Below are 27625 nucleotides of genomic sequence, written 5' to 3' on the forward strand. Positions count from 1 at the left end.
ACAGAAGGTACTTAGCAGCCACTTAACGTTCGCAATTTTTACTATTATCACCCTTTAGCAGAACTGATAGGCCCAATGGACCCAATCTTGAAATCCCCACTCTGCTACAAGACAAATCACCTCAGCCCTTAAGCACTTCCTGCCTTATACTGACACGTGGGTCTCTTGTCCAGCTAACGAGTCTGCATCCCCCTTGAGCATAAGGACTAGGTCTGATACTCATGTAGTGGGCACTCAAATAGTTTACCAAGCAAATTATTCCAAATGATTTTATTTTTAAGCATTATATAAGCATTTATAAGCACACTTATGATGTATTTTATACACATGGATTTGGTAGCTGTTAAAGGACAAGTGCCTACTGGGAAATTCTTTTCTACAAGAATAAAGTATGGAAACAGAGCAATTTAGGAGACAAACTATACATGGATACAAAGAATGGACACAGTTGCCTAATCAAGGATAGTAAGGACCCTTTCCTCCCTCCTAGGTGGTCACCACAGAACAGAAAACTTTAATCAAGGACAGAGAGTCAGGCAGCTGGTTCCCAGACAGTGAAGGAGAGAAGGGAAGAGCAGCAGACACACAGCGCAGTCAGCCGCAGCCTTGCCACCAGCCCACGGCACTGAAGCACCAAGTGCAGGCATCCTGGTCACTGAGGAAGCAAGGGCTTCTCTCCCCGCGGACTCAATCCCCCTGCCGCACCAGAACATCTGAAAGATCCTCAGTTCCTTCCAGCTTTAGATTCTGAAGGAAGATCAAACACATATGAACTTTGGTATCCACAGGATACAAGAATCAGAAGACAAACTCTGAGGTAACAAGGTGGTGACTACAAAGAACGAGGTTTGTCCCATGACTATAAGTAAAACTGTCACAGCAAATATAATCTGCATGAAAAAGCTGGTTCCAAATCCTTGCCAACTGCAGGGGGAAAAAAGCAAGCCTGCTCTGATTTCTGCAACAATCTCCGTCAACGGTCTAAGAGCTAAGCTCTCGGCCCTGGAAGGAGCTGTGGGAAGTGATAGGGAGGCCACCAGGGGCCATGGCACACGTGTGTCAGCCCTGCCATGCATGACCTTCTCCAGGCCCTTCCCTCACTGCTCGGGAACCTCAACCCTTGGCGATGGCCATGACGGCCACGCTCTCCCTCCCATCCCTGCACAGGCCTTTTCCCTGCTCCCGCTCCCTCCCCGAGCCTCCCATCCCCTGGATCCTCCACCAGCCCCAGGCAACCGTCCCCTCAGGACTAAACAGCCGTCAGAAGCCCTTCCTCACACGGAAGACTAACTGCACCAGGACCATCGCTCCCTTGCCTGGCGCTGGAGGTCGGCATGGTGTGGTGGCGCACCTTCCTCTCCTGCTAAAGACGGAAAGCACAAACCTCACCTCCCAGGCGACAGCTGCGGGGGAGCTCGTTACCAGAGCGGTAGACGACGAGTCCAGATGGGAGTGAAAAACCGGGAGCAGGCAGGCCTAAAAGGGGTCACATTCTGGCACAAGGTGTTGTAAGATTTCTCTTGGTGGCTCTAAGCTCTGAGTTACCCCAGATTCCCTGCAGATTATCTGGTAACTTGGCCAGTGTTACCAGTCAGATCTTCTCAAATAGCCCAAAGCTCAGCCCAACAGGTCATGGTCTTGGGCCATCTCCTGATTCTTCAAATGCTGAGCCCCCTGGGGCCCCTTAGAGAGATTTGGTCGCAGCAAAGCAAGAGAAGCTGGCTCTGCCACTGGGGGAGGCGGGGTGGTGCCAGAGCCAGAGCACATGGACCTCAGTGAAGCCTGGAGTCACTCGTGCTTTCCAGCCGTGTGTCTGCTTGGCCCCAGCCTACCGGGAACCGAGTGGAGGCGCTAAAGCTGCTCTCTCACAGCAGAGACACGCGGCCCAGGGCAGCACTGACCCTCCAGCTGCTGCGACTCAGTGAAGTCACTAACACTTAGAATTTGGACTCAGGCTAAGTTTCTGAGCTTTGGTGGCACCCGACATTTTGGGGGACTGCGCGGGCTAGGGGAACACACCCCGTGGGAGAGTCCACCAGCACCTACGCCCACTAGGATGCTGTGAGATTCCAACCTCACTCAGAAAAGCTTAGCAGGGACTACCCTGGTGGCGCAGTAGTTAAGAAACCGCCTGCCAAGGCAGGGGACACGGGTTCAAGCCCTGGTCTGGGAAGATCCCACATGCCACGGAGCAACTAAGCCTGTGCGCCAAAACTACTGAGCCAGCGAGCCACAACTACTGAAACCCGCACGCCTAGAGCCCGTGCTCTGCAACAAGACAAGAAACCACAATGAGTAGCCCACGCACCGCAATGATGAGTAGCCCACACACCACAATGAAGAGTAGCCCCCGCTTGCGCAACTAGAGAAAGCCCGCGTGCAGCAACGAAGACCCAATGCAGCCAAAAATAAAAATAAATAAAAAATAAATAAATTTATAACAACAAGAAAAAGCTTAGCAGCGTTACTTTGAACGTGTCTAGCCCCAGCACTGGTGATGCTCACGGCCTATGCTACAGCCCAGCCCACAGTCCCAGGGACACTAAAGGACACCAAGTCTCAAGCAGCACCAAACGCACGGGCTTGCTGGCTGCCTCGCCGGGGTGCCTCCCGGGAAGCGTCCGCCGGCCCGAGAAGATGGGTCTCGCCTGCTCCTCAGTGACTGCCCCACGGCCGCTCAGCCGTCGGCTGGCACGGCACGAGGAGGAGCCGGCACACTGTCACGGTCAGCTCTCCTGCTGTCTCCCTCCTGCGACAGACGTCTCTGGTCCCGAGACATCCTTCACAGCCCATGGCGGCTCAGCGCTGCTGGCGCTGCCTCTGCGTCTCTGCTCTCTCCCTGCGTCTGTTTCCATCCAGCCTCATCTCTCCCCTCTTTTCTCCGCCACTTTTCCCGCATGTCCTGACGCTGGCACTGGCAGGATGGGGCCTTTAAAGCCTTTGACACCCAGTGATGCAAAAGCACCTAATGTTTCAAGGTGGGAACTGAAAGATCACAGTTTCAGCATCTAAAATTTTCCCATTTGGGTCCTCCTCATAATTTTCATTTCTAATCATACCTGTTGGCCTTTTTCTAAGTTATTTTTAGGTGTCTGGTTAATGCTCTGGGTTGAAGGTACTACATAAGTTTCTGTATTTAAGATGTCCTATGAGGCCACCCATGAATAATAAAAAGCTCCAGTAGGTTGACACAGAGAACACGCCCACGCTTACCAGATTTACCCACCTTTTCATTGGCTAAATGTAGGAGACACGCAAAGGCCAGAGGTATGGAGAGGTTCTGAGCCATGAGGGGAGGCAGGCTGTAAAACAAAGAGGCTAGTAAGTATTTAGCTGTCACTGCAATTCGAGGAACAAAGGCTCTTTCATCAAGTATGAATACACATGGTCAGTGAATAAACTAATGAGAAATAAAGAAACATTTCAGATGCCTTTTAGAAGCAGGTTTTTCCGGTTTCTTATTTGGAAATAAAATATTTCCTGTTCCATTCCAGCCACTGGTGCAGAAAAATGCCTTTTTAAAGGTGGGCTACATTAACTCATTTATCAATGCAGAGAAGAAACAGAAAAACTGTGAGAAGTGTGAAAATGGCAGGTCCGTGTGCAGAGGGGTCTGTCATACCAACAGCCTGGGCTGGCGCTCCCTCAGCTGGGGCTTGGAGGAGGAGGGGGCTCGGGGGGAAGAGGGGGAGGGGGAGGAGGAAGGGGGGAGGAGGGAGGGGAGACAGGGAGGGGGAGGGGAGGAGGGGAGGGGAGACGGGGAGGAGGGGAGGGGAGGAGGGGAGGGGAGGGGAGGAGGGGAGGGGGAGGGGAGGAGGAGGGGAGGGGGAGGGGAGGGGGAGGAGGGGAGGGGGAGGGGAGGGGGAGGGGAGGGGTCTGTTGGCAAGCACCTCTTCTGCAGGTCCTGTGTGAGCCCACTGAGCTTCTTGTCAGCCACCTGTACTGGGTCCCCTGCTTCTCCATTTTCTCTGTGGTTTGCCTGACAAAAGAAAGGACACTTAGAGATCAGACTGGGCCCAGTTTACTTTTGAGAGAGCAACATAAGCTTATAAAGCTGTATCTCTAAAAAGAAAAGCCTACATCAGAATGAAACCAAAACAATTTCTTCGGTACATTTTGAAGAAAAAGGATCCATAGAGGGACCCAGTGCCTCAGCCCTAGACCCTAACACTGACATCGACGGGGGTGGGGGGTGGGCGGGCGGACAGGACTGGGTGATAATATAGATGAAACATTGATAATGGGCATTGAAGTGGTCATTGACTATACTGTTTTCTCTCTACTTTTGAATATTGTCATAATAAAGAGTTGTTTGTTTAAATAAACCTATATTAACTGGAATCCCTGGAGGACAGGGTATTATGAGTCATTTAAATTCAAAGGTTAAACAGAACCCTCTTCCTACTCTTTAAAAAGTACATTTCTCTTATATTTGCATCCCATCCCACTTTAATTGATAAAACCTTATGAATATGACTGAAGCTTTATCTGACATCCAAGACTACAGCTCAGGGTCCTTAATCAAATCATGCATTTTCACTTCTCAACCAGCAGGGGAAGGTATAATAGAATGTGTTGAGTTTGGAAAGCTCAGAACATTCTCTGAGCAGAAGTCTAGAAGAGGAGATGGAAGGATTCTAGTTAACCAGAGAGTTCCATTTAGTTGGAACAAGTTAATCAGGGTTTCACTTTGCTCTAAAGGAGAGACAATTTGACAGCATCATATATATACATATATATGTATACATAATATATATAACTACTTTCCTACTTTCCCAAATCAGAATTATTAGATCAAAGAGCTTAAACATTTTTGGGGACCTGAGATGTTAGAAGCTGATTTCCAAAAGGGTTATCAACTTAATTTGCACCAGCAGCGAATAAGTACTCCAGTTCTTCCTCTAACTCCATACTGAAAAATGTTGTTTAATTGCTAAAGCTGTTATTTTAAAGCAGCATAAAGATGCCGTCATTTGTATTTTTTGATTACGAGCAAGGCTGAGTAATGTCCCATACCCTAGTTTACCATCTGTATCACCTTTTGTGTGGCCTGCCTGTTCATATACTTGGTTCATTTCAGACGTGTGATGTCTTTCTTGTATTTCTGAATGAATGCTTTCCACATTAGCGCTACTGATCTAGGAGCTCAGACACAAGCCGCACCCTCCTCCATGCTGGGCACCTACAGAATGAGTGGAACCCATTACCTCTGCATCCGCCTGCTTGGGGATCTCCGTCAGCAAACTCCACATGCTCTGCTTCAACTTCTTCATGTCCATCTTTTTGGCAGCCTTAGCATACTGAATTTCAATTTTATTTACCTGAAATAGGTATGTAACGAGTAAAACTAAGCAGAAGAAAGAAGCATTTACCACCAGCTCTTTGTAAAAAGAAAGTCTGGAGTTCAAATAATGAAAAAATCTAGTTTATACCACAAAGTTATAGAGCTTTCTTTGGACATACACAGAGTCCCTCATTTCAATCTAATTTATTTTTGATCAAGTACAGTCTTCGTTAAGGATATCCTGGAATTCCAGTGTAAGAGATAAGTGAATCAAATATATATGAAAGCACCAAGCCTGTCACTTGGTAGGGAATAGATGCTTGATGTATGATAATTTAATATGAGTTGAATCTGGCCAAGATTTTCCAGAGCCAAATAGCTAGCCTTACCCAACCAGCATAGAAACCCATTTTCTCTGCCTGCACCCTTCATTCACACAGTTTGCTTGTGTGACTGGCTCACCCCTAGTCATATGGCTTATCACAATCTTTGGAGAGATGGCTAGTTCCACACAAACACAATTAGCATAATTAGTCCAGTGGCGCAGTGGTTAAGAATCCACCTGCCAATGCAGGGGACACGCGTCTGATCCCTGGTCCAGCAAGATCCCACATGCCGCACAGCAACTAAGCTCATGCGCCATAACTACTGAGCCTGCACTCTAGAGCCTGCGAGCCACAACTACTGAAAACTGCGCCTAGAGCCCGTGCTCCACAACAAGAGAAGCCACTGCAATGAGAAGCCCACGCACTGCAACGAAGAATAGCCCCTGCTCATCACAACTAGTGAAAGCCTGTGCGCAGCAACAAAGACCCAACACAGCCATAAATAAATAAATACATAAATGAATGAATGAATGAATGAATGAGCCACTTATAGAGCAATGGGTTAAAATCGAGAAGGAAAACAATCAAGCTCAGACCAATGTGACTCTCATGAGAGATACAAATTAAAGAGATCTCAGGCAAACAATATCAGATATAATTCTTGGCTTCCTCTTTACCTTCTGGGGCTCAGCTACCAGATTTGACTCCCCGTAAGTAGTGATATCTAATCCTTGGACTTCAGGCGCGTCATCGTTGTCTTGTTTTGTCGTAGGTGGATGGCCAGAATGGTCAAAGGTCCCAGCTGGTCCCACAAATAAGTCATCTGACTCTTCATAATCACTGTCAGCAGCCTGAGCAAGGAAATAGCTCTTCAAGTTCTCGGCAGAGCTGTTTGGGGGGCTTAGAAATATCCTTGACACAGATTCCGTACACAGCAAGAGCACAGCACCTGAGAGTTCGTGACACTGAGTCAAACCTAGAATGGACTTCTAGGTCCTCTAGTCATCTTCCTGTTGCACATGCTCCCTACTAGAGAGGCGTCTGTTAACTGAGCCCTCTGGAGTGAGAGCTAAAAGGAATTCAGTAATCACAACAGCCAGTGTCCCTCTGCTTCTAATGGATTTAGGATTTCATTTTACAGAAAGCACTTCTGAAACACCAGAGACGTGACCTGTCGGCTGGCCACAAGCAGGGGTCCTGCTGGGAGCCGGTGAGAAAGTCACTGCTGGACTGAGCCCAGCAGGACAGACCAGGTCTCTGGGGTGGGGCCCAGGAACCGGTTAACAGGCTCTCTGGGTGACTCTTAGGCCTACTGAGCTTGAGGAGCACTGCTCAAGAGGCCAGTCTGGATTTTTACTAAAATGTAACAACCTAATTCTCTTCCAAGCAAGAAAATAAGGTGAATAAAGTATTCTTCCAATTCTTTCCCTTCTCCTCACTTGCAGGGACACAGATGGGGCCTAATATTTCCCCCCTTTCTGTTATATTTCCATCTGCCATCTCATTCATAGAGTCATAGAAGGGATTTTGAGATTATTTAGTCTAAGTTCTAAAGATGGGGAGTAGTTTGTACAAGTTCACAATGTGAGAACCAAAATCAGAGCTACAAACCTGGTGCCCTGAGATCCACCCTCTACACTTTCTTTTTCCCCATTAGGACACAACCGTCTTCACATGTCTATGCGCTATGTCTCCCCAGCCAAAAAATATTAGCTCGTAAGAGTAAGAAGAGTGTTTCTTTTCCTTTGAAATCCCAAAAGAGCCAAGATAAGTGCTTTGTACAGGCTCAAGACTCCATCCGCATGTTGACAGTTTACTGGATGGAGTATGTCCACTCTTTTCCTGTGTACAGAGCTTAGAGTAAGGCAGGCCAAGGTTCTGGCTGTTGCCTCAGCTCTGCTCAGTTCTCTGATGCCTGGGGCAGGGCAAGCATCCACAAGCCCCCGCCTGATTCAGAATTTCCTCTAGTCATCTGCCATACAGGAAAGGGCGAGAAGGGAAGCAGGAGAGAAACACTCTGCTGCTTAGAAGAGAGGACGGAGCGCTTGCCCCCGTTTACCTGTAATCCAGGGCAAAAGTTGGAGGTGTCATTAGGGTTGTTGTAATCATAGTCTTCAATTTCTTCACAGTGCTCGGTCCCTGCCCTCTGGCCTTGGGCCATCTTAAGTAACTAGAATGAAGGAAAAAACAACTGCAGAAAGCAATTTCTAGAAAAGCAGCTAGTAAACTAGGTCGGGGAGATAACCTTAGTTCCTACGATCATGTCCCAGAACATTAGGGTTATAAGGGCCCTGAGAGGTCATCTAATCCAGCCAGCTTCCAACTAACCACACAGCTCCACTCTAGAGCAAGCCCAGGGCAGCAGGGCTCCGAACCGCCATCCATCCAAATACACCAGAGAAGCTGGTTTGCAATTAGGTCTGCACACAACTTTATTTGAAAAAGTGTTCCTTCACTAAAAACAAAACCACCTACAACTATCTGAAAAGAAGTCCACTTGTTGCTGCTTGAAGAATTCTGACGGAAAACTCAATCACTACTTTAATTCACAGGCAGCTGGTCCCATTCCTGGACCATCACTGTTCCCCACATAGCTACAGGGAGAAATCCGAGCTCTGCTCCCTGTCACCACATCTGCGGCTCTTGTTCCGCCTTTGAGGGCCTCACAGAACAAGTCTGCCTCCTCTTTTGGGAGTGCCTGTCGACCAGAGCCCTTCAGATTTGCAGGCCCTTAGGCCAGTGATCCTCATCTGGGGTGTGTGTCTTTGGGGTGAAGGAAATGGAATTAAAGGTGTGTACAGTTTACAGAAGCACATTGAATATTTTAATATAAATATATACTCCAAAATAGCCCCCCAAAACCCCTCAATGGTTTTGTATTACAAATCCAAAAATAAACAATAGATATTTATTAAGAAATGCCCACTTTCTTCCACTTTCCTTCATATGACATAGATTTCCTTTCTAGATCCCTCTCCATTTAGAATAATACTCTCCTCTGGACACACTCTAAATTGTCCATAGTCTACAAGAAATGTTTCAGGAAGGGTATGTGACCCCCCCTCATGTATTGGCTGGTTGCTATTAGAATCACCCTTTAAGATATTAAACTGGATGGGTGGTTGACCTGTATAGTCTCTAGCCAGACTGAGTGCTTAATAGTCCAGTGTTTACTTTCCAGTGCTTAATAGCCATTGTCCTAGTGTAGCTCTACTGGAAGGACGAGGTGAGGAATCTGGGGATCCTGCTGCCGGCTGCCCTACTACACATGCAGGGAAATTTGTCCCTGTGGATAATCAGAAGCAGGAGTTCCTTCCTCTGTAAGAAACAATTATGGAAAAAAACCACACAGAACACAGAAAACTCCTGGAGTGCAAGGATCAAATGACTTTCTACAACCTTCACATCTGAATATGCAAATTACCACCTAAGCCACATTCTTCAATGTTCATAGTAAGGGCCTGAGGAAGGAGAAGGTGGCTTGTGGCCATGGAAAGCAGCTGGAGTTGGGCCGGGCTTGGCGGAAGTGTCCTACCGTCTGCCTTCAGCTCCCCAGCAGCCTGGCTCTGCTCCTCCGCCCCAGGGCTTTATTTTCTGATTACAGCAAGCAGCTGCTGGCATCCAAGCGATACTGAACCATGACCACAGTTGCTACTACTGCTGCAACTTTGTATCTTTCTGCATTTTTTTTCTTTTTTAAAATTGAGGTATAATTGACATGTAACAGTACATTAGTTCTTTCTGCATTTTTAAGAGTATTTTTGCTGATTGAACAGTATTGATTATAAAGAAAATTATGAGTGTTGGATTATAAAAACAGAATATGAGATATCAGTGAATTCAGGGAACTGTATACATATCATTAAGCCTTGTGGAGAAACAGGCAAAATAAGGAAGAGGAAACTGCAGACTGTTTGTATACTTGACACCACAAGATTAAAACAACCAGGAATGCAAATGAGTAGAGGGTCCAGATAAAACAGAACTCAGCATGACCCACTGCCTGGTTACCCTGGCAACGGGAACACCCTCTTGCTGCTTAGCACCACCAGAGGGGCCACAGGCAAATGAAGTGAATAGCGACTGGGGTGCACACTGGCTAGTCTAGAGAGCTCACCTGAACAGTCATGGAAGGAGCGCAGGCAGGCTGTGCAGCGCTAGGGAGCCCCGAGGACTGGCACCTACGTCACCCTGCATGTCACAGTGGGCTCACATCTACACCTTGATCATGGGGAGGCAATGTGGGCTGGGGAAAGCACCTGGCTAGTAAATCCACAACTATCATGAGAAAGTGAAAGAATCAAGAAATAACTAACAGCTTGTAAAAGCCTTGACAAAAGGTTGTTTATCCCCCTTGCATTTCGGCAAGTAGGCCAGAGTGTCCAGCAGTCCAACCAGGTGAGGTATTTCCAAGTCTTGAGTGTGCATCTGTCCTGTGAGTTTTTCCCTCCGGCTCTGCCTTACCCAGGCGATCTCCCGGTAACTCCCCTGGGCTAACATGAATTCCTCCTCACGTGTTCTCCTTCTCCTGAAGGGCACTGACAATCACACTACCTGCCACTTGATACCTCTGATGCTAAGAACAGGTTCAACAACAACATGACCTCAAGGAACCTAAGAACAGCCTTACCCTGGTGCCTGGTTTGAGATGCAGCTGGACAAGATTTTCAGTCTCATAGTGGAAATCTGTAGGAAGAGTTGTGGCTCTCCAATTCTGGTTCTCCAAAGTGGACTTGGTCAGAACAGTAGCAGCCTATTAATTTAAAAAAAAAAAAAGGGGTAGTTTTTAGGCATCTTTAATAAAAATGGTATATATATATATATATATATATATATATATATATATATATATACTTTTTTTTTTTTTTTTTTGGAAGGAGCTTGGGAAGGGTTTGAGCAGCACTGATCTTCCTACTTCTGTGTAAAGGATTGATTCTCTTAGACCTTATTCATATTGATTCTCTCTGCCACTGAGTTTGGGACTATTTCTTAATTCCTCCAGGGACTGAGGGAGAATGAAGCCATCCATTTACTCTGAGTTAAATTTATAATGAATTTTTAAAAACCACATCTAAAAGGGAAAGAGGAGTGCAAATAGTAATTTAAGAAGCACAAATGATAATAAATCCAGCACAAACCTTTGTTTTTCGAAAATATACATCAAAGTCAATATCATCGTCAAAGTCGATTTCAAAATCCTTCTTTGTGCTCTTCTTTCTGTTCTCTGATTGTGAGGTAGTATCTTCTGTAGAAATGAACACAGATGTCAACACTGCTCACTTCTGTGGCCTATTTACTCATCTTGCAAGATCACTTGACAGCCTTACCAACCACAAGGCAGCATTTGTGTCTGAGCATCATAACAGCACTAGGAAAGGCAAATCATACACCTAATATTTATCCCTATAATTTGTGTTTTTGACAAGAAAACAATACTAAAAAGATATGCTAATTAATCACTTCTTTTCAAAGAGAGAATGCAAACATTTAACACTGGCACAGCACTTCAGAGGGCTGCGGAGTGCTGCCGGTGCAGTAACTCGGTGCAGTAACTCGCACGCCCCTCTGGAGCCTGGGGGCGCATTCCCACCTCTAGCCACTGTTTGAAGTCACATGGGTGCTGGGTCAGGACAAAGTCACAGGCCAGCTCTCCTGACTCTGGGCACTCACTCTTCCCACTCAGAGGCTTCAGTCTTAACTGATCCCTCATCCCAGGCCAGGCCAACTGACTGTCCAACCAGGAGGCTGCTTATCTGTGTATTTCTACAGCTTGTCAGGAGGTACAAGACAGTGACTGGCATTTCCCTTCCTAGGCTGAACTGCTGACTGGCTGGTCATCTGCACTATCTCTTCTTAGAGTTCTGTCTAGAAGTACATACGTTTGTGCCGGAGTCTAAAGCGCCAGTGATCCGGGCCAGCCCACATCGACATGGTTCGGGGGCTAAAGTAGGAATACTCTCCAGGTTTCATGGATAGAAGGGGACACAAGCTCCAAATGTCTCCATCCCCGAGGGGAGTCATTTCTTCTCTGCAACACATGTGAAATCATGTTTTAACATGTACAATCATGCACGTGGTGATATATACAAGACAATTGTGTATTTACACATAAAGCAGCATGTGACGCAGCTGCAGACTCTACCTACTTTTCCACAAATGGGCAACATTTCTAAGAGTAAGTCCAACATAAATCATCATTAATAAGCCATTAGTTTTTACTTAATCAGTGCTTTTGCTTCTCTTCATTTTATAATATGATCGTATCTATATAAGTACTTTAGATGTTTCAAAGTGCTTCATAAAATGAAGTTTACCCATTTGAGAGACAAGAAAACAGAAAGAAATTGAGTTTTTATATAAGATTGCACAGCTAGTAAAAGCCAGAACTGGGAGCTGGACACCATCCCCTGAATCCCAGCCTCAGGGTCTTTCCACACACAAGGCTTCCTGCCACATGACATGGTAACCGCGTTCCTTCTTCACCATGCTTCCATAAATGAGGGCTCCACTCACACTGCTGTACTTCCTACTGAAAGTGAAAAACATGTTATTCTAATTTATGTTCCCCACATGATTGGGGGCCCCCCTTATAATCTATCTGTTAAACCATCTAGCTTTATTCTTTGCTGTGTGTGAAGTGCCTAACTGGCCCATCCAGCATGGCAATTTTGGGTTGGTTTTTCACCCTCTCTGCAAGGTACTAGAATGTGTGAGGTAGCTTTCACCTAAAGGCCCCTGCCAGGTCAGAAAGCCTATTAGTGCTGCTGTAGTGCCCTCTAAAGGTAATGGCAATGAGGAAACTTCACACGGCGAGGACCTTTTCACCTGTATTGAGCCATACATAAAAATCTCCTTTACATCAAGCCTATGGAATAAGCTAAAAAAGCTTTAAAAGAAGGAATTTGCCTTTATCTACAGAATCTTTTTTTAAAAACCAGTAAACTGTATTTGTATATTTACTGTGTGATAAAAACTTAATTTTAAAAATTAAACTATACTAGGGACTTCCCTGGTGGTCCAGTGGTTAAGACTCCTTGCTCCCAATGCAGGGGGCCCGGGTTTGATCCCTGGTCAGGGAACGAGATCCCGCCTGCCCGAATTAAGAGCCCGCATGCCGCAACTACGACCCAGCGCAGCCAAATTATTAATTAATTTAAAAATTAAATTAAAATATACTTTAAAATCCCCACTTTTAGTCTGTAACTGCCCAGCCTGTGTTGTTAAGTAATAACTGTACTGCACTGTACTGCATTTCTCCCAGAGGGAGAAAGAAGACAGCTTCAGGAGCATCCCCACTCAATTCTCAGATACCCTCCTGTTAAAGCAATGGCGATTGGGAGGGCAATTTATTGGGAACTTACAGGCAAAGCTCTAAAGAGCTTGGCTCCCATCTTCTGAGAGTCTGTGGGCCAGAACCAGACTGAGGCCCTTGAGGCTTGAACGCTAGCCTTTTAATAATTCTTTCAATACACAATGCTATGTGGCAGGTACCCTACTGGTCCCAACTCCCCCACTCACCAACTAACTTAATCCATAGCCCACCCCTCCATCAGGCTTCTCTCTGCCCTCTGGAGGGAGTCTTTGTTTCTTCTACCCACCCCCACAACCACAAGTCCCCTCCTTCAATGTAGCACCAGCTCAGTCATGCTGCACTGCTAACCGCAGGTTAAAGGTCTCCCCAGTTAAGTGCTCTGGGGTGGATCCTACCATCCACAGCTCATTACGTGCAGCCAGGATTGGCCAAGGGTGCAGGGCAACTCCCAGCTCCACCCCATTTCCTACCCTCTCTGAGCCTGTTTCCTCACCTGTAAAACGGGGATAACAGGACCTAATTATAGGGTTGTTGTAAGGATTAAGTGATTGTTTTTTATATATTATATAAATTATGTGAAATAACGCAGGTAAGGCACCTGGCAGAGTGTCTGGCATGAAGTCAGGATAATAAGGAGCTCAGTAAACATCAGATACTACTATTATCATCTAGTCCCAACCGTTCACTTTATGGGTGAGAAAACAAAGACCCCAAAGGTGATGCCACTTGTCCCACATCTCACAGCCATCCATGGCAGGGTCAGGCTTCGTTCAGTGCAAACACTTGCTGAGCTCCCGGGACGCTCCCTATCCTTATGCCAGGGGTAAGGATTTCAAGATGGACAAAACCCTAGACTAGAACCTAAGTCCCCTGCCCCTAATGTGCTCGCTCAGTAGGGTGGAGTCTAAGATTTTGTTCTGTCTGGAACTGGGGAGAGAAATGGAGACATTTGTTCAAAATTTGTTCAAAATAACCATCTACGGTTATACGGTTATAAAAAAATAACAAAATGGAAGTGACTAAAGTCCTTCACTACAGCAGTTCCTCAGATGTCACCTCATTGTTTAGCAAAAGTGATAGGCCTTCTCTGACATTTGAAAATGGTATTAAAAGAGCTCATCCCTCCAACCTGCCTACCATTTCCCACTTCTTAGAAGACAGAATGGGAAAAGGGACAAAATCACAGGTCTGGTAATAGTAAAAATCAGGAGAGGAGTGTTCTAAAAGGGCCTAGGGGGGTAATTTTTCCTTGAGATCCAAACATTCAGCCCCTTGACTTCTACTCAGATTTGAAGAGGCATTATCAGTCTAATCATTCCCCCCATGGGCAGACAAAGTGAGCTCAAGAAATCAATCTCATCCTGGAGACACTCAAGTAACGCTCCCGAAGGGATCTCTGCCTCGGTGGGAAATTATACTGGACAACTTCTAAAGTTTCGCACATACTAAACCAGCTTGCCTGTCCCCACTCCCAGGTTTGCCAAGCTGCTGCTACAGGCACAGGGTTATCAGAGGGTCTGTTTGTTCTAGTCTCGTGGAATCTGCTACACCCAGGCCCATTCAAGACCTTTAGAGGCCCTCGGCACTGCAGGATTGTGGGATCCTGCTTCCCGATCATATTCCAAATTAAAATAATACTAATCTATTAAGTACATATAATAAGGGCCAACAAAGTTCAGATTGTCTTATGATGCTTACTAATCAAAAATCTAAATTACTAGAGACCAATTCTACCATCTCCCACACCCCATATGCTCATTTTTACCTGCTTTTTTAGTTTTCCTTGCTTTGCTCATCCCCGGTCTACCTATCTTATGACCAACACTGCCCAGACCCATCTTTGCCCTTTAGGCAGGGGCCACTTTTTTCTGGTAATCAACACATAAGCCTGTTTTCTGTCTATAACTGATACGGAGTGATTCAGCCAAAAGCCAGACCACGTGCAGGGCGTCGAAAGGGAGCACCCTCCATGCTACCAAGATGGAGGTGGTGAGGACAGCCACCAATGAAGTAGCTACTATAACCCAGCACTTTATGTATTTTAGTTCTATGCTTATGGACTCCTGCAATTTCAGGTTTATGACCAATAAGTGGCTGAGCTGACATTCAAAGGCAGATTGATTCCACGGTGAGCCAGAATGGCTCAGCCTGTGTGACAACACAGTACACAAGCCCAGCCAATCACAGAGACGAAATTAGACTGTCCCAGCAGGAAATCTGGGAAAACTCCTACGGGAACATTTCCCGTGGCCCTGAGTGCCTTACTGGCAGCTCTGAACGTGGCAGGGCTCCTTCCAGCTCCCGAACTTGGTGTGGTCCCCAGCTGCGGTGTGGTCCCCAACTGCAGTGTGGTCCGGGTCATCATTGGCATCAAAGTCGTCCTCCAAGGCCCCAACAGGGAAGTCCCCGCAGTCACTCTCCTCCACCTCGGCATTGATGTCAAACACCTGATCATTCTTCTTAAACTTGTCCATCAGGGCCGACACCGACTGGAAGGGACAAAGAGAGCCCCCAGTTCTCTGCATTCCCATCACCACCCCCGCCACTGCTGGAGGACCCCCTTCCCCCGCCTCCTCGGAGCCAGTGTTCTCACGAGAGCAAAGCGCTGAGGAAGTTTATATTGTGCGGCACAGGATGAAGCTGTATTGTCGTTAGGCACATTTTGTAAAACATGGAACAGGAATCTGCATCCTTTAACTACATGTTTAGAGAAGACAGTTTTCCATGGAAACCATTTATTTTGGAGGTTGTAGTAAGTAGGCTAAAGGGGGCCAGGCTAAAAATACACAGAGGAAAGCTTTACACATGATAATTTCTCAGGAAACTCTGTGCCAAGGGACTCAACCCTGAAGAGGAGGAAATTCCTCGAGCTTGACAGCAGCCTAAGAGACCAGAGGCCACTGGGACAACCATGTTAGAGAGTAAATCTGATAAAAATCGTGCACCCAGGAATGGAAGGATTGCCTTACCCTGGGGAAGCAGACACGAAGTTGATCCCAGTACTCTAATCCCAGCTGGCTAGTGGGCCTGCTGCAGCGCACCACACCACTCCCACCCCTGCCCCAGGGTTTAGTCCCTACGGAGGAGCCAAAGGAAATATTTTCTGTACTGCTGGCTAAATAAAAACGATGCCACAGTTTTGGTTCCCATTGGGCAGAACTAATCTTAGGCCATCTCACTGAAACCACAAGCTGTTGGAGAAATGCCCAGAGCCCTCAGAAGTCCAGAAATTGACCACACCTCATTATGCGTTTCACTGTCCCATTTAGTGAACTGGAACCCCGCCAGGGAAGGGCAGATCTGGCGATCTTCCACACACTGCTGCAGGGGCGCTGGGAGGACAGGAAGATCACAGAGAGGGTTCAGAGCAGGATGGAGACACGCCTCACCCCCTCAAGATGACCAGAGCAGCACCACGGAGGGAGGGGCACGGCCACCTCCTGTTTCTCGGGAAGAGGCTGGCTGGCAGCCGATCTGTTCGCAGACCACTCTCCTGGGAGAGGGCGTGCACTCAGGCACATGCCCGCACTAGAGGCAGGCTCCACACTGGCATCCCAGGAATTAGGAAAACACTAGAGCAGAAACCCGAAGCACAGACTCTGACTCTGAAATAGACTCCATGCCCTATGCTAGAGTTGGGAAATCAAAAACCCATCCTTAAAGCATAGTTAAGTGCACAGCCAATTGTGCAATGCCACTTATTCTAGTCCCAAATTAAACTAGGTACAGATTACCTACCTCAGTTGAGTGCATACACCTGGACAATTGTTAGTACAAAATAGTTATACTCAGCAAATTTTAGACAAGAATAAACAGGAGGAGAATGGGCCCCGTAACATCTGCGTAGCCCTGCAGAGGGGAGGAACAATTTCATGTAACACACGAAAATCATTCCACGGGAGAACAGCGCCTGGCCCTCACACTACCCTGGGCCTGTCCTCAGAGGATCTCCCAGAGGGGGGCGTGGGAGGGGGATAAAATCACTGCCAAGCCAGTATGAGGGACTGATAACAGGACAGATCTGTTCCCAGAACACCACGGCGGATTCTGAAAACAGTTCACAAAGCCCTCTTCTCCTCAGGACCCCCTGGGTTAGTAACAGGCCTCTGGCTCAACAAGTCTCTTAAAGCCCCTCTCCCAAGTCCAAAACTCTGACACTCCAGGGTGACTGTGAGAACTGACTGCTAGCAGGGCACCTGAAGGACGTGGCACATACAGACCATGAGCACTGGCTACTACTGTTGAAGACTCCATGCTGCAGACAGGAAGAAAACTTAGTTTCGCCCGAAAAAATGCCCATTTTGTCATTCCATAGGAACCTTCCGGGCAAATAAGCAACAGAAGAGCATGATGGGCTTACTACACCCATGGTTATGTAGAAACTTCTCTGATGACTGAACTGCTCTGCTAAAAGGCATCACGTGGACCTACCTTTTAAATCGGTCATTTCCACCCAACCTAAATCCGGCAAGTCAAGAGGTTCTCCAGTGGAGAGAGTCTGGACATCGGAGGGAAAGAGCAGCTCACTTCTATAGTCATGGCAGTGGAGGGTGGAGAGAAACACCCCTGCTGTACTGCACTCATCAAACGAGGCTGCCGTCTTCTGGAACATGGGATCGATCTGAGCAGAAAAACAGAGGGAACCCAGAATTATGGGATGTAGCCAAAGGAAATAGAAAATCTCATTCACTGGACCCTGCTCATTCACAGCTGCATATACTGGATTGAAATGTCTCTGCACATGATCAAAAAAGGGGGAGGGCCTTTCTAATTGATCAGGTAAAATCCCATCCCAGTTCAAAAGGAGGGCTGTAGGTGGCCAGATGGATAAATGTACACAGTAAATGGTGACAAGCTTATACCGTGTCAATCTGTTTGTTTACAAACAACCCAATCAAAAAATGGGCAGAAGACTTAAATAGACATTTCTCCAAAGAAGACATACAGATGGCCAACAAACACATGAAAAGATGCTCAACATCTAACTATTAGAGAAATGCAAATCAAAACTACAATGAGGTATCACCTCACACTGGTCAGAATGGCAATCATCTAAAAATCCACAAACAATAAATGCTGGAGAGGGTGTGGAGAAAAGGGAACCCTCTTTCACTGTTGGTGGGAATGTAAATTGATGCAGCCACTGTGGAGAACAGAATGGAGGTTCCTTAAAAGACTAAAAATAGAACTACCACTTGACCCAGCAATCCCACTCCTGGGCATAGACCCAGAGAAAACCATAATTCAAAAAGATACGTACACCCCAATGTTCATTGCAGCGCTAGTTACAATAGCCAGGACATGAAAGCAACCTAAATGTCCATCAACAGAAGAATGGATAAAGAAAATGTGGTACATATATACAATGGAATATTACTGAGCCATAAAAAGGAAGGAAATTGTGCAATCTGCAGAGATGTGGATCGACCTAGAGATTGTCATACAGAGTGAAGTCAGAAAGAGAAAAATATTGTATACTATCACTTACATGTGGAATCTAGAAAAACGATATAGATGAACTTATTTGCAAAGCAGAAATAGAGACACAAACGTAGAGAACAGAAGTATGGATACCGGGGGGGAAGTGGGTGTGGGATGAATGGGGATATTGGGATTGACATATATACACTATTGATACTATGTATAAAATAGGCAACTAATGAGAACATACTGTACAGCACAGGGAACTCTACTCAATGCTCTGTGGTGACCTAAATAGGGAGGAAATCCAAAAAAGAGGGGATATATGTATACGTATAGCTGATTCACTTTGCTGTACAGCAGAAACTAACACAACATTGTAAAGCAACTATACTCCAATAAAAATTAATTTTTAAAAAATCTGGTTATTTACAATATACCTGGACAGTATCCTTCTGCTGGTCTCTTTCCACGGTCACCGTTTTTAAACGTCTATCTCTAGTAGAATGCTACCACAACAAATTCCGCTGACTTAAAAAGCCTGCGTGATGGATCTGTTCGCAGAATCCCATCACTCCTCTGAACAGAAATATTTTCAAAGATTTGGAAGAACACGAGTAAGAGATCCGGGCAAAGGACAGGCAGAGTCAGCAGGGTTAGATGTCCGGGTTAAACATGGGAGAGGTTGTCAGAAGACCCCCAAGGCTGGGGTCAAGGAGCAGGAGTGGCATAACCATGTGTCACCAAGCCCCAAAGGAGAACAGGGCAAGGCACATGCATGTGTGGCAAGAGGGCAGAAGCCACCTGGGACTCTACAGGAGGCCCGGTGACAGGAAAAAGGTCAGCTACCAGGTTCACAGGTCTTCCTCATGTCTCAGGATGTGGCTACTATGGAGAGAGGGGCCCTTAATTCTGAGGACAGGTGTGGCTCTCTGGCTCTTTTCCGGCCCCCTTAACCCTGAGCCCAACCTCACCGGAACTGAGAGTCTTCTCTCGCTTCCCGATAAGCCGGTCCCAGAGCAGCACCTACGGCACCTCCACGTTCTCCGTCTCCTTACCCCTCACCCGGTCAGTTACATGGCCTGGTGGGTTTTCCTCCCAGTGTGTCTCTACCACCTACCCCTTCCTCCCATCCTCACTGCCACCAATATAACCCTCGCCTGAGTTAACCCTTGTCTCTGGTCTCTCCTACTTCTTTTCCTAAAAATACCAGTGGTGCTATTCCCATTCCCTTCCTCAAATGCTCACCAGAGCAATGGTTTCCCACCTGGACCCCAACATCCCTAGAGGTCTCATGTAGTTAATGAAACTCAGCCTTTCAAAGAGTCAACACGGAAACTGTACACTGACCCACATTAAAGCTGAAACGCTAAGATAACTTTCCTCACTTTTGCCTAGAATTAGATCATGTCAGTGTGAGAACAATGGTTCTTTCATGTAAATTAGATTTGACTTACATCTTTGAGTGATTTGTGGGAAAATGAATTATTGACGACTGTACAGTCTGGATAAATGAACTTTTTGAAACAAGGATCCCAGCAAGGAAGAGAAACAGTAAGAGAAGGCCTTGGTAGACAGCAGACTACATGACAAAGTCTAGGGTTGTTTCAGCCTTATGAGAAAATCCACAGCTCTAGCCCAACTTGCACACTGTCCAGCTTCCTAAGGAACCAGAACTTTTCCTGCTTCGTGACCTTTGCTTATGCCTCTGCCTAGAATCACCTTCTTGCCACCACCTGACAAACACCTACCCTCCCTTCACAGCCCAGTTCAAATCTCACCTCTTCCGGAAACTCTGACCTCCACCCACTCTGGTCTCCTGAGTATGTGCCTTGACCTGCCTTACACTGTGTCTATTTGTGCCCTCCTGGTCTGAAGGACTGGAGCATAATCAGGCTGGAATCCCCGTGACAGCAAGAATTCTGCACACAGCAGAGAGCTGTGTCCAAATTAGATCAGCTCATATACAAACAAGGGTTCTCAGCTGGTCCAGACACACCCACAGAACACCTGCTGTCTAATCTCCCGCCATTGCCAAGAGAATGCAGGTTCAATGAATAGCTGAAACTTCAGATTTTAAGTTTGTGCCCTCTACCCCCCCTTCTTTTTTAGCTTCCAAACGTTCAGTTAGTCTACGTTTACCACAGATTACAGAGCAAAAAAAGCTCCCCAGGATCGGGGTTCTCGGTGTTTCTTCAAGATTCTGCTGTCTTCACTTGCATAAATAGACCAAAGCCCGACAGCTGCAGGCTTGAAGGGAGCAGCATTGCTGCTCTTTCGTCCTCTCTTTAGAACATGGGAGAGGCCAGTGCAAGCCTCCTCAGGCTCCCCAGAATCGGGTCTACCTGGGAAGACACAAGATGGTAGGAAAAGAGAATTTCCTACCATGCTGTTGAATTGAACATTTCAGTGCAGAACCAAAAGCACAAGCAAGAATGATGGTGAAGTAAATATTCAGATTACCTGGGAAGATGAAAAAACAAGGAGAATCGGGGAAGGGAAGGTTAGGTGGGAGAGGATTTTATGGCTCCCCTTCAGATGTGTACAACATATTACCATGGATAAAGCACTTTGACAAATACTGACCCACTAACACAAAACTCAGGGATATCTGTTTTTAGTTTGACAAAGTGAGATTCGGAGACTTTTCCCAGGCCACACGACTAAGACAGTAAAACCAGGATCTGAACTTTACATGGTCTGCCTCCAATGCTGACCCACAGATAGAAAAAAAGAATACAACTCCCTCCCCTAAAGAGCCTGGCCCCCTCACCTCTACGCTGGCTCTTGGGCCTCGGCCTCGGGGCCCTGCCCCGGCCATCCCCATCCGCACCCAGTCCTCACCCCAACACGGGCTGGAGAACCGTCCTGCCCGGACCCCATCAGCCAGAGTGACCGCAGCCAGGCCCCTCACTCCCAGCCACCACACGCTCAGCCTCACCACTACCATCTGCCTGAGACAACATCCTCTCAAGGGGGGGGGGGGGGGGGGACTGGTTCCTGGGGGAAGGTGAGAAATATCTTAGAAATTACAATAATTTTTGCCTCTCCAACCTTGACCTTACCTGGCAAAATTGTATTCCTTTGGAATTAATTTCAAGGAAGAGGGATAGGAACAAAACATCTAAAAAGGCTCAGTGGTGTGTGTGTGGCGGGGGGGGGGGGTGTCATGACAAAAGCCTGGGAAGCACTGCTCTAAGGAAACACGGTATTGCCTGAGGACACCGTCTCCCCAGGACGGCTGCTTCCTCTCCCGCAGCCCTCACACCACTGGCCCAGACGTCAGATAAGTGATTTCCTTGCTCCTCATCGCAGCTTCCAGACTATTCTCCTTCCCAATTCCTACAACCCTCACCTTTGAATGTAACATCAGACCCTACCACCGTCTGCCCATCAGACTCTACCACCCTGTTGCAATCACCTTCTAGTCCCCAGGTCACAACCCTACCCCCTTCTTAGAAGATTTTAATATTAGCTCCTGACTCACTCCTGTTCTCCAACATTATTGCTGTCGTGGTTTCCGGTAATTTCACTATCCATGTAGACCCATCTAATATTCTGGCCTCTCAGTTCCTTGATATCCTCTCCTTCAGTGGTCTTGTGCTTCATCCTAAGAACCCCAAGACTCATGGGATCCTAGCATGACCCCCTGCCCCTTCTGCCTTTTGCTCCCTGGCCTGTTTTCTGAATTGAATCATTAACCAGGACTGCAACCTCTCTGTATGCTCAATTCCAAGTGCCCCTCTCTGACAACCACCTCTTGTCTTTCCAGCCTACACCTTCTTGTCTCCAACGCCAAGAAGCCTTTGGTCCCATCAGGCCCTACAGTCTACTGGTCACATGGCTTTACACTGTCCTTCACACACCTCTTTTCCCAGCTAAAATTCCACAATTCCGCAATGATCACAACCACCCCCTTGCACACACTCTCAGCTCCAGCGCCCCTTTCAGCTGTGTCACATTCACTCAGCTAAACACAATCCTTTGTTAAATCTAACTTTCTGCCTACTCCATGCTTGCACCCACACAGCCAGTCATGGCTGGAGAAAGACACAAAGTCATGGGACTTCCCTGGTGGTCCAGTGGTTAAGAATCCACCTTCCAATACAGGGGACGCAGGTTCCATCCCTGGCCAGGGAACTGAGATCCCACATGCTGCGGGGCAACTAAGCCTGCGCGCCGCAACTACTGAGCCCGTGTGTTTTGGAGCCTGTGCGCCACAACTAGAGAGAAGCCCACGCATCACAAGAAAGAGCCTGTGCACCTCAACGAAAGACCCGCATGCTGCAACGAAGATCCCATGTGCCGCAACAAAGACCCGACAGAGCAAAAAAAAAAAAAAAAAAAAAGACACAAAGTCAGGCTGACTGACCTCACTGTAAATCCATCCTCCAGTGCCCTCAGGGAAACCCTAAGTGTTGTCTGGCCATCAAACTACATTTCCCTAGTCCCTCCACTCCCCCATCCTCTTACATGACTCCCTACTACCTTATCCTCTCTTCAAACCTCCAACACTTTCCTCCTCTATACTCACTGTCAGTTGAAGATCTGGCTTGTTTCACTGATGGGGGTGGGGGTGGGGGGTGGAAGGGGAAGCACAACCAGAAGAGAATATCCAGAATGCACCCATGTGCACACACTCAAGCCCCACCTCTCATCAGCCACCGTGCTCCTCAGACAAGCCCCATCCAAGCCGTCCAATCCTTGCCCTTCTCACCTGCTCAAACACCACCCTAGCATTTCTCCTCCCTTTTCTGCATCATCAATAATTCCTTCTCCACTAGACTGTTGCCTCAACAAGTAAACATGCTGTTAATTCTCCCATTTAAAAAAACAAACAACAACAAAAAGGCATTTTTCACAGAACTAGAACAAATAATTATAAAATTTGTATGGAAACACAAAAGACCCCCAATAGCCAAAACAATCCTGAGAAAGAAGAACAGAGCTGGAGGATTCACACTCCCAGACTTCAGACTATACTACAAAGCTACAGTAATCTAAACAGTATGGTATTGGCACAAAAAACAGACACATAGATCAGTGGAACAGGATAGAAAGCCCAGAAATAAACCCACGCACTTATGGTCAATCTATGACAAAGGAGGCAAGAATAAACAATGGGGAAAAAAATGATCTCTTCAATAAGTGGTGCTGGGAAAACTGGACAGCTACATACAAAAGAATGAAGTTAGAACACTCTCTAACACCATACACAAAAATAAACACAAAATGGATTAAAGACCTAAATGTAAGACTGGAAACCATGAAACTCCTAGAAGAATACACAGCCAGAACACTCTTTGACATAAATTGTAGCAGTTATTTTTTTGGATCTGTCTCCTAAGGTAAAGGAAACAAAAGCAAAAATAAACAAATGAGACCTAATTAAACTCAAAGGCTTTTGCACAGCAAAGGAAACCATTGACAAAATGAAAAGACAACCTACCTGACTGGGAGGAAATAACTGCAAATGATATGACCGATAAGGGGTTAATATCCAAAATATATAAACAGTTCATACAACTCAATATCAAAAAAAAAACCCAATCAAAAAATGGGCAGAAGATGTAAACAGACATTTTTCCAAAGAAGACACACAGATAGCAAACAGACACATGAAAAGATGTTCAACACTGCTAATCATCAGAGAAATGCAAATCAAAACTAAAATGAGATATCACCTCACACCTGTCAGAATGGCTATCATTAAAAAAGACGATAAACAGGGACTTCCCTGGTGGCGCAGTGGTTAAGAATCTGCCTGCCAATGCAGGGGACACAGGTTCAAGCCCTGGTCCGGGAATATCCCACATGCCACGGAGCAACTAAGTCCGTGCGCTACAACTACTGAGCCTGCGCTCTAGAGCCCGTGTGCCACAACTCCTGAAGCCCGCATGCCTAGAGGCCATGCTCCGCAACAAGAGAAGCCACTGCAATGAGAGGCCCGTGCACTGCAATGAAGAGTAGCCCCCACTCACTGCAACCAGAGAAAGCCTGTGCGCAGCAACAAAGAACCAACACAGCCAAAAATAAAATAAATTAAAAAAAAAAAAAAAAAAAAGACCACAAATAACAAATGCTGATAAGGATGTAGAGAAAAGGAAACCCTTGTATATAGTTGGTGGGAATGTAAATTAGTGCAGCCACTATGGAGGGTTCCCAAAACACTAAAAACAAAACTACCATTTGATCCAGCAATTCCACTCCTGGGTATATATCTGAAGAAAACGAAAACACTGATTTGAAAAGATACATGCATCCCAATGTTCATAGAGGCATTATTTACAAGAGCCAAGATATGGAAGCAACTTAAGTATCTGTCAACAGGTGAATGGATAAAGAAGATGCTGTATATATGTGTGTGTGTGTACGTACACACACACACACACAAACACACCCACACAATGGAATACTACTTAGCCATAAAAAAAATGATGTTTCGCTGTTTGCAACAGCATGGCTGGACCTCGACATGGCTGGAGGTTATTATGCTTAGTGAAATAAGGCAGAGAAAGACAAATACTGTATGTTATCACTTATATGTGAAATCTAAAAAATAAAACAAAGGAACGTATATAACAAAATAGAAACAGACTCAAAGACATAGAGAACAAACTAGTGTTTACCAGTGGGGAGAGGGAAAGGGAAGGGGCAAGATAGGGGTAGGGGATTAAGAGGTACAAATTACTATGTATAAAATAAATAAGCTACAAGAATATATTGTACAGCACAGGGAATAGAGCCAATATTTTATAACTTTAAATGAAGTATAATCTATAAAAATTTTGAATCACTATGTTGTACACCTGAAACTAATATAACATTGTAAATAAATTACACCTCAAAAATAATTTTTAAAAATTAAAAAAGAATATACTGTGCAAATATTCCCATGTCAATAAATACTACATCATTCTTTAAAAAAACAAAAACAAAAACAAAAAAACACAAAAACTCAGGACCTTACTTTCCCCTCCATTTGCCATTCCACTACTCTGCCCCAATTTATAGCAAAACTCTTCTAAAAAACTGCCTCCCTTCCCATTTGTTTCCCACTGCCCAATTCATTTTGAAAAATTTCAAACCTACAAGAATGTTGAAATAGTAATATGAATCTCTGTGTAACTTTTACCTAGATTTCCCAACAGGTAACATTTTTCATATTTGCTTTCTCCCTGTCCCCGACAACAGAACCTTCTTGGAAGTAGATATTACGAGGCTTTGCTTCTCTGGCAGTTATTAAGCTATTGCCACTCAGCACCAAACCTACCTTCTATACTTTGCTCTGTGATGCTGGGTTGGAGACCACACTTCAGCTGTGCCAGCAGCTCCCTACTGGGCTCCACCAAAAGGGGGCACTAGAGGGAGATGGCAGGGCTGGAGGAAGGAGAAGGGACCCACTTCTTTCTGCAGGATTCCTGTTCCCGGGAGTGTCACCCAGCAGTGATTCACCACCCCAGCAGCAGCAGGTCCTACCTGGGCAGTAGCTGAATTTAACTTGTACTTTTTCCTTATACTCACAGAACCAACCTCGTTGGGTGCCAATAAGAGACACCAGCACCAGTGGGCATTCCCTCCTCAGACGTCTGGGTCCTGGGCCCCCAAGCCCCTCCTCCAAACTCAGGGACACTGGCATCAGCCAAGCAGCACCCCTTCCTTGGAGGTCTGAGCTGCAGCTCCCCAGGGCCCCTTCGCCAAGCTCACCATGGCCTCAGGCTGCCATATTTGACATGGTTGACCACTCCATCCTCCCTAAAACTCTCATTTCAATACCACACTCTCCTGGTCTTCCCCCACCTACTGGACGTTTCTTATTCAGCTCCCTGAACTGTTAAGACAGGGGTATCCGGGCCCAGTCCTTTTTCCACATACACTTATTCCCTTGGTGATCAATTCCAGTCTCGTGACCTTAATTACTAAGGTAAGAGAAAGAAATAATCTAGTCCATCGTTGGTGGGATGCAGGTAAGAGAAAGAAATAATCTAGTCCATCGTTGGTGGGAGAGTAAGTTGGTATAACCTTTTTGTTAGGGCAATGGAAATTTCATGTCTCAGAATTTTCTTACAAATATACTCCCAGAAGAATGCAAACAGGTACAAGAATGTTCACTGAAATTGTTTTTAATAGCAAAAATTTTTTTTTAAATTGTAGCAATATCTGTTTGCTTTAAATTAACTGCTAATTTATAAAGAGGCCTCTGGTACCATTCCTTTAAGCAGATTCCTCAGGATTTGCTAAATCATGTAAGGTTGTTTAGAGCATGGATTCTGGAGCCAGACCACTTAGTTTCAAATCCCAGTTTACTTACTAATTACATCATCTTGGACAAGTTACTCCACAGCCCTGCACCTCAATTACCTCTTCATAAAATGTAGCAAGGATGTTGTAAGGACAGAATGGGTTAACATAGGTCACGGGCCTTGGGCAGCACAGTGTGCCTGGGAGACACACAGTAAATGTTAGCTGTCATCACCACTGCTGCATGTACTACAGAAGAAAATTAATATTTTAATCAATTGGTTTTCTCAGTAATTTGCCATCTCGTTCTACTCAATCATTCTGAAATATTGAGGGAAAAGCAGGGACCTACCCCTGTCAGTCTTCGCTGTAAAGCTAAAGGATGACAATGCAGAGACACCAGTTGAATATTTTACTCCCTGGAGGCCTGAACAAGCACATAGCAGCAAGTTTCTGCCACTGAGCCTCTGAATTAGTCAGAGACTACACTGGGCACACAGTTTCTCACCTCACACTTTCGATCTGCTTCGGAGACATTGAGGTTGTTTATATTCTGCTCGATGGTTTTGTACAAGTGCTTCTTCCTTGGCTTTGGAGCCTTCCTGGTTGTTCCTGTTTCGGTTGCACTTCCATCTACAAGGAGTAAGACCGTGCACTGCAGGGGCTGCTTTGGAGCATGTAACTGAACTTATCAATTCAAGTTCTTCAGCACTCTAGAGAGTGATCACAATTAAAACACATGCCATCCCCTCAAGGCAGCAGGCACGTCTAATCTGCAGCTTAGGGAGAAACCAAACTACTAGATTAAGTATTTGGTTTCTGATACAAGTCAATTTCCAAAGACCCCCCAAATCAGAAGCTCCCTAGTTGGTGATGTTTACTCAATCTTGTCAAAATAAAATCTAAAAGCTTTTATAAGGTCCTTCTTTTTTCCAAAGAAAAACAAATCTAGTGTTTGAGTATCTTCTCAAATATAATTCTGAAAATGTCCATGTCTTCAACAGAATGAGAGAAGTGATTTCTTGTGACTTCATTTCAGTA

General features: G+C 45.9%; 1 protein-coding gene across 2 annotated transcripts in view; it reads right to left on the reverse strand.

Annotated features, from left to right (window-relative positions):
- Nucleotides 1-310: 310 nt before the first annotated feature.
- The window catches only part of NCAPH (non-SMC condensin I complex subunit H), a 38041-nt gene continuing 10726 nt past the window's right edge, over nucleotides 311-27625 (reverse strand). The window contains exons 6-18 of one of the 2 annotated variants that reach the window (XM_059942644.1): nucleotides 27093-27217; nucleotides 17354-17543; nucleotides 16163-16254; nucleotides 15188-15411; nucleotides 11490-11638; nucleotides 10749-10855; nucleotides 10241-10363; nucleotides 7670-7780; nucleotides 6288-6461; nucleotides 5208-5321; nucleotides 3891-3979; nucleotides 3227-3302; nucleotides 311-747 (exon numbers count right to left, since the gene is read on the reverse strand). In XM_059942644.1, coding sequence (XP_059798627.1) covers nucleotides 688-747; nucleotides 3227-3302; nucleotides 3891-3979; nucleotides 5208-5321; nucleotides 6288-6461; nucleotides 7670-7780; nucleotides 10241-10363; nucleotides 10749-10855; nucleotides 11490-11638; nucleotides 15188-15411; nucleotides 16163-16254; nucleotides 17354-17543; nucleotides 27093-27217 — 1634 coding nt within the window. In that variant the 3' untranslated portion in view covers nucleotides 311-687. Of the gene's footprint in view, nucleotides 748-3226; nucleotides 3363-3890; nucleotides 3980-5207; nucleotides 5322-6287; nucleotides 6462-7669; nucleotides 7781-10240; nucleotides 10364-10748; nucleotides 10856-11489; nucleotides 11639-15187; nucleotides 15412-16162; nucleotides 16255-17353; nucleotides 17544-27092; nucleotides 27218-27625 lie in introns of both variants that reach the window. The other variant, XM_059942643.1, reaches the window with a different exon arrangement.

The sequence above is a fragment of the Balaenoptera ricei genome, chromosome 13 (genome assembly GCF_028023285.1).
Source record: "Balaenoptera ricei isolate mBalRic1 chromosome 13, mBalRic1.hap2, whole genome shotgun sequence".
Classification (NCBI taxonomy): domain Eukaryota; kingdom Metazoa; phylum Chordata; class Mammalia; order Artiodactyla; family Balaenopteridae; genus Balaenoptera; species Balaenoptera ricei.